Source organism: Nannobrachium achirus (assembly GCF_963921795.1).
Source record: "Nannobrachium achirus genome assembly, chromosome: 16".
Lineage (NCBI taxonomy): Eukaryota > Metazoa > Chordata > Actinopteri > Myctophiformes > Myctophidae > Nannobrachium > Nannobrachium achirus.
The window spans coordinates 28954775-28962586 of record NC_137823.1 but is presented as its reverse complement, the minus strand read 5'-3'; the positions used below and the strand labels follow the sequence as shown (position 1 = coordinate 28962586).

Here is a 7812-nt window from a genome sequence, read left to right as displayed (position 1 = left end):
GAGGTGGGTGAGTTTGTTTACATGAAGCGCAGCGTCTGGTCTCTGTCATGAGCACTTGGGTGTCAACGTTACCGGCTTTAATGCTCTATCTGGTGTGTCTCTACGACCCCAGAGAGTCTGTCGGGCATTGATAAATGGATGGCTCCAACGGGGCATCTCTGAACCCTCTTGTCACACTAAAAATACTGTCTACTGTTAACACAATGGGATCAGGGGCGTCGCACCAAATTATGGGCCCTGGGAACAAGGATTCAGTGCGGGCCCCCCATGAATGTTAACTATTGAAAAATAGCAGATATACAAGCTCACAGCGCGGCACTCGGCGAGCTTGTATATTTGCTATTTTTGAAAAATCTTGAAAGTGTGTGCAAGAAACCTATGTTTCCATGTCAGTGGTGCTCAAACTTTTTCATGTGAAGGACCCCCAAGATGATATGTATTTGGCCACGGACTCCTATCTCAAAATATTTAGTTCCAGGGACCTCCCAGAAGCCAAAATGTAGTTACAAATGTTCGCTTAAAAAATACATAATATTCAAAGATTTTCACACATTTTCACGACTTTTAAAAAATAGCAGATCTACAAGCTCGCATGTGAGCTTGTAGATCTGCTATTTGTCAATAGCTAAAGTTACTAGGGCCCCTCCACCTTGGGCCCTAGTAACTCAGTCCCACTTCCCCCCCCCCTTGTGACACCCCTGATGGGATAGGCCGAGCACCGTTTGGGTTCATTTATCACAGCGGGGGGATTAAGATGCATGCTATGCCGTGGCCTTGTCGCATTCCTGGGTGTGAGTTCTCAAGTCTGAGTTCAAGTTCAAAGTCCTGACGTTAAAGAGCCGAGTTCCAACGAGTGCGCCATAACTCAACGTACCACAACATGTCCGCGAAATGCGACATAACACAACGCAACACCGAGACACGACCTTTGTGACAGACAGTGTGGTCACGGCGCATGTGATTGCAATACATGAATCACTGCGGCCCTGTTAGCACAACTCTCTTGGATGACAAAGTCAAGAGACAGCACTGAACAATCTTAAGTTGTCCTTCAAACACAGCAAGGCACAGCACAGCACAGCACAGCACAGCACAGCACAGCACAGCACAGCACAGCACAGCACAGCACAGCACAGCTGAAGACATTAAAACACAAAACACAGTGTAACATAATTTGTCAGAAATGCTGTGAAAATGCTGTGAAGCAGGGGTCTTCAACGTTTTCAGGTCAAGGACCCCTTAGTTGTGAGAGAGATGAAGCAGGGACCCCCTCAACCTTTTTTCATAGATTCCATATAGCTTCATTGTTTGACAGCCCAATCATTTGTGTATTTTGGATTCATGTCAATTTGTGTTTTCAGCTATTTAACCACTTGAACCGTCAATACTCAATAAACTTGACCTTTCACTCTGTACTTAGTCTGCTATTCCCCCCCCCCCCCCCCCCCCCTCTACACCAAACCTCTTTGCCGGAAATAGCCGCAATGCAACACACTAACGTAGCTGCAATAACGGCTTGAACAGGCACTGTGGGTGATGAGCGCGGGGGACAAAGGCAGCACTGTTTCGATTCATCAACGGCAGTTAATTTAAGATGTATTGTGGCTCTCAGTTATGCTCTGAATCCCCCTCCCCCCGCGTTCAAGTCCAAGTCCCCCGCATAACACACCAGATCAAAGCACTTCACTTCACAGATCAGTACAACATGGCAGTCCTCCGGTGCAACGCAGCGCAGCAAAGCTCAGCAGCACACTGAAATGCAATTTTTGGAGCAGGGCAGGCGGCACGCTGATTGGACGCGCACCGAGACGTGTCTGGTCCAGGCCAAGATTGTCTGCTCACGTCCAAACCAATGATGGGTTGAGTTCGACTCAAACCCACAGACATTTTTGAATGAGCTTCAAGTATATCGTAAGTAACAGGATATGTTGAGAACATACACATTCCTCTAGTCGACAGAGATTTTGCCACAAACTCTTTGCCTACAAACCATACAGGACCACGACATCCCTTAGGATTGTGCTAGTGTTAGTATAATGTATTTATCATATGAGAGTAGGAGTGTTCCCTATGTGTACAACGGTGGTTCTCAGTCTGAAGGGAGTCACAGCATAATGAGGAAGAGTTTAAACACCTATGCCTGATTTCATTTTGTGTCTCTTTTAGAAACTCTTTGACAAATGTTGACGAATTGTCTCTGGTACAAAACATTTCCAAATGGCTGTCCACAGCCAAATATATATATACATTTGGGGTTTCTTGACATGAAAGTGTTTGAGAAACACTGGTATACAATAAGCAGAGTGAGTGCCACTTGCAGTAAGCCCTATTTCATACTTTTTTGTGACCAAAGGTCGCAGTTTACTATGAGAAACGTCACAGCTTGTCCGCGTCCGTCCGTGTAGACGTGTACACATTTTTACGGTCTATGGGTTTGCCGCTCTGACATCATGCTCTGATGTCACTGTGATGTCAGGGGACCAGAATGGGTTTGCTGCTCTGACATCACACACTGTCATGTCACACTAACAGAATCCATTTTATGCCCATATATGGAGTTCCCTGATGTCATCAATATTAATGATGCCCTGTTAGAGAGATGATGATCCCTGTGATGCCAGGGGGAGCAGATCCCTTTTATGCCCATATATGGAGATATGGAGATTTCTGTGATGCCAGGGGAACAAATCCCTTTTATGCCCATATATGGAGATCCCTGATGTCCACATCCTTTAGGGCGAGGTTGCACATCTTACTAGTAATATAAAATATAGTTAAATTGTGTTGCACTTTCTTGTCAACATTGTAGTAAAACTGACCTACGGTATATTTTGATCCGAATATCCAATTTTCCATCCACTAATCAAATGTGATTATAATTTGGCCTGTAAGAGCAAACTGGTAAAAAATTAAACGTTGGACTCACTAATATTAAGTTCAATGTATGTTTCTTTCCAGCACTTTATGAGTAGAAATTCCCTCGAGCTCAATGAAGGACCTTCATGATGGAGTGTGACAGATACTTGGTCATGTTCACATTCCCATGTACACTTAGTACAGTAGCCACGGGACGAACAGGTCAGTGGGAGGAGAGGACAAACCATGATAAACTCAATATGTCAGTCAGACAAGCCCTGGAATGAAGTACACCGATTAACGTCTAGGGAGAGGAGAGGAGGGGAGGGGGGGAGAGAGAGAGAGAGAGAGAGAGAGAGAGAGAGAGAGCAGCAAGATTTGTGAGCTGCTGTGATAGGAGAAGGATATCAAATGGAACACAACCACCTTAAAGACTGATCATCGTGTACACATCCTTGCACTGTCTGCATCGAGTAATCTCCATACATGAAAACTGTTCCACCCCTTTCAACTGTACATATTTTATTTTTATTGTATTATTGATGATTGATTGTATTGTACTGAGATGAGGGAGACGGAGAGAAGAAGAGACAGAGAGACAGAATGACAGTGTGAAAGTATGATACAGGAACGACATATAACGAGAGAGCACAGGAGAAATACTGAGATAGAGGCATACAGTGAGAAGTGGTGTAAAGTAACTAAGTGCATTTATTTAAGTACTGTACCTAAGTACATTTTTGAGGTATTTTACTTGAAACAGAGTATTTCTATAATGCATTATTGATACTTTAACTTTTTAGTAAAATCTCTGAGTACCTTTTCCACCACTGACAATGAGACAGACAAACAGACATACAGAGATACAGTAGACACAGAGACGGACGGACAGACGAAAGGGAAGTTGCTGATGGAAACTCCTGTATGAAGTGAAGCTCGGAGTGCATTCCATCTGAAATCTCTGATCCCTCCAGAGGAGTTCTGTTTGGCTGAACTCTGGGCTGACACTAATTGGCTGTATTAACCAGCAGGGAAATAGTGGTCGAGTGGGGTGGTGGGGGGGTGAATAGTTTGACGATATGAAAATGATGATGGAGGACGACTGTCTTGTCCGGGCCAAAGACAGAAGGACGCCTTTGTCTCGAGTCTATCTGGACCGCTATCAACGCTGATCTCTTGAGCTCAAAGAGCTGCATCATCATGACAGTGGGGGGAAAAAATACGCCTGATTTATACTCGGCTGTGCAGCAGGACTCGTCATGAGCTTGTAAATCTGCTATTTCTGGTGTGAAGGCGCAGGCACAGAACTTAGTATAAATCAGGGAGAGAGAGAGAGAGATTGTGTGTGTATGTGTGTGTGTGTGTGTGTGTGTGTGTGTGTGTGTGTGTGTGTGTGTGTGTGTGCGCGTGCGTGCGTGCGTGCGTGCGTGCGTGCGTGCGTGTGCGTGCGTGTGCGTGTGTGTGCTTGCATGCGTGCACACTTGAATGAGTCGTTGAGACTCAGCAAATGAGACCATTTTGTGTGTTATAAACAGAGGGAGAGTGTGCTGTGTGATAGTGAGTGTTTGTGTGCATGCACGTGTGTGTGTGTGGGCTGTTACGGTATGTTTGCCCACATGTGAACCTGAGTGGACTGTAACAGTAGAACAGACCTGAATGTGATTATTATTGTGAGCTATTTTGGAATACGACTCCACTGCCAATAGTAATAGTGTGACTCATCTATATCATCATCTCCAGCTGTGTGCATAAATGTGTGCGTGCGTGCGGTTGTGTGCACACGTGTGTGTGTGATTACTTATACTTGTGAGGGTCAAATGTCCCACAAGTATAGTAGAATTTGAGAAATAGACTTTTTGAGGACAATTTTCCTGGTTCCAGAAGAGAAATTGATGTTTTATGGTTAAAACAGATTTGTTGAGTTATAGGCTTGACAATTGGGAAAATCGTCATGTTGGGGATGATTATGAAGAGATCAGGTTCAGGGCTCAAGGCCCATTCCCACTGGGCCAGATACAAAAATATCTGACTCCATTGAAATGGATGAGATTGGACAGATATTTTTTTATCTGTTGAAGATAAAAAAAATAGCAAGTGGATGGTAGTCCAGTCTCATCCGGGTGCATCCCCCCATTCCGACATGTTGCCATTCCGACATCCCCCCATTCCGACACTGACCCCTATACCTAATCCTAACCCTAAAGCTAACCTCTATGGAAGTGCCGCCACTCAGACAATTAGAAGTCAATGTCTGAATGGCAGCATGTCGGAATGGAGAGCGGCCCCTGTCTCATCCACTTCAATGGAGACAGATATTTTTTATCTGTGTCTGGCCCAGTGGGAATGGGCCTTTAGAGTTATGTCTGATTTACATACTGTAGTTGCATACCGTTTTTGTGCAACAAAATAGTGTCTATATATAAAATAATGTCTTCACAAGTAACACCAACATCATGGGGCAGCAGGGGTTCAGGGGTAGCGTGGCTGGTAGAGCAGCCCGGATGGGAACCGCGAGATTCCCATTTCGATCCCGGGCTCGAAGTGTCCTTGAGTAAGACCCCTGAACTCAACGATGAGCAGGTTGGTGCCTTGCATGGTTTCCTCCGCCATCGGTGTATGAATGTGTGTGTGAATGAATGGATGAATGTAATGCATGATCTATGTAAAGCGCTTTGGATAAAGTAAAGTAAGAGCCTTGCCGAGCCATGAGGCCCATAGGGTAGGAGCCTATCTCCTGTTTCTGTAGCGTGAAACAGCTTTATGTACAAGTACACCCCCTGGACATGACGCTAGTATTGGACTCACCCCCACTCCAACCCTTGATGCTGAGTGCCAAGCAGGGAGGCACTGGGTCCTGCACTTTTCAGAGTCTTTGGTATGACCTGGCTGGGGATTGAACCCCGACCTCCCAGTCTCAGGGTGGACACTCTAACCCAGTGGTTCTCAAAGTGGATTCCAGGGACTCTGTGGGTTCCTTTAGGGCAGAGGTCTTCAACAGGGGGTCCGGGACCCCTAGTGGGTCCTCAGAGTTACTACAGGGGGTCCTCCAAATCTTTGTGTGATAGAAACCTTTTTTTCCTGTTTTTTTATTAAGCACTTGAACCCTAGCGTCCATATTCTGAGAACTTTAGCCAAAAATAGCAGATTTACAAGCTCACAACGCCTCGCAGCGCGAGGCGTTGTGAGCTTGTAGATCGGCTATTTTCGGCAAAGAGGTTTCGTGTAGATAAGAGGGGAAAAAGAGCAGACTAAGTACAGACTGAAAGGTCAAGTATTGACGGTTCAAGTGGTTAATTATCTGAAAACACAAATTGACATGAATCCAAAATACACTGATGATTGTGCTGTCAAACAATGAAACTATATGGAATCTATGAACAGGTTGTGGGGGTCCCTGCTTCATCTCTCTTTCATCTAAGGGGTCCTTGGCCTGAAAACATTGAAGACTCCTGCTTTAGGGGGGTTCATTTCAATCATTTGGTTCCATTTGTACACTATTTGAAAGTTTGAGAAACACTGCTCTCTAACCAAAAGGCCACTGAGCTGAGCTGCTTTGGGTAAAATCGCTGTATAAATGCTCCATTTAACATGTATGTGTGTGTTGCTGCTTTGACAGGAACTGGTGTGCGTACGTGGTGACACGCACCATCAGCTGTGTGATGGAGGACGGAGTGGAGACGTACGTGAAGCCAGACTACCAGCGCTGTGCCTGGGGACAGTGTCCCAGGGTGGCGTAAGTATACAGCTCTCTCTCACACACACACACACACACACACACACACACACACACACACACACACACACACACACACACACACACACACACACACACACACACACACTATAGGGACGATATGAACATTTCATATTTATTTCATATTATTGTGACAAAAGAAATCGCGATTTACAATATCGCGATAATCAAAATCCATTATCCTGGGGCGGAACATTTACCACAAAAATAGCAGATCTACAATCTTTTTTTTTTGGTAAAGAGATTTGATAGAGAGTGAAAAAAAGACTGTATCAAGTACCTATATTATAAGTAACTTTTATGCAGCTCGGCAAATAAAAGGTGAATTGATCCGAGTGCATGACGGAGGACGATATCACCATGGATTAAATCTCTGTGGTACGATTTTTGTGTTTTTTATCAAGATAAATGATAATATCGCTTATCGTCCCATCCCTAACACACACACGCATACGCACGCACACACATTCATGCACGAATGCACACAATACATGACAGAGGAAATTCTCTCTCTCCAGTTTAATATCTCTTTTCATTTTTCTCCACCCTCTGAATTAAGTTGTCTTTCCTTCCTCTCTCTCTGTCTTATAACAAACAATTTGTTTCTTCTCCTTTCCCATCATCATCTCTCTCTCTTTCTCTCTCTCTCTCTCTCTCTCTCTCTCTCTCTCTCTCTCTCTCTCTCTCTCTCTCTCTCTCTCTCTCTCTCTCAAACAAGGCTTTCTGGCTGTCTAATCTATCTCATCTCATCTAGAGATTCCACAAATGTTTTATACGTTTTGTCATTTTATATATATCTTTATTCATGTCACATGTTTCAACATCATATATTAAACAAGTCAATATTGCAAAGACATTCTTTTTCTTTTTTTTCCCCTTTTCCCAACCCTCCCCCCATATTGCTATCATAAATCACTCCTTGTAAAATAATAGAGACAGTAATAGTGAAAATAAATACAAAACAATAAATCAGCGTACACATTATACATGATAGTAAAGAAAAATTGTTACACAAACAAGTTGAGTATAGTAAATAAAAAAATAAAAAAATGCATATATATATACATATATATACATACATACATATACACACATGCATACACACATATACACATATACATACATACATACACACACATACATACACACATAGTAAAAATAACATTGGAATTAAGTCTTCTAGAAACCGTAGTTGTACTATT

At 43.6% G+C, this 7812-nt stretch overlaps 1 protein-coding gene across 1 annotated transcript in view; it reads left to right on the top strand.

The window, feature by feature from the left end:
* The window catches only part of emilin1a (elastin microfibril interfacer 1a), a 42665-nt gene that overhangs the window by 11670 nt on the left and 23183 nt on the right, over positions 1-7812 (top strand). The window contains exon 2 of the mRNA XM_080744417.1: positions 6473-6589. Coding sequence (XP_080600543.1) covers positions 6473-6589 — 117 coding nt within the window. The remainder of the gene's footprint in view (positions 1-6472; positions 6590-7812) is intronic.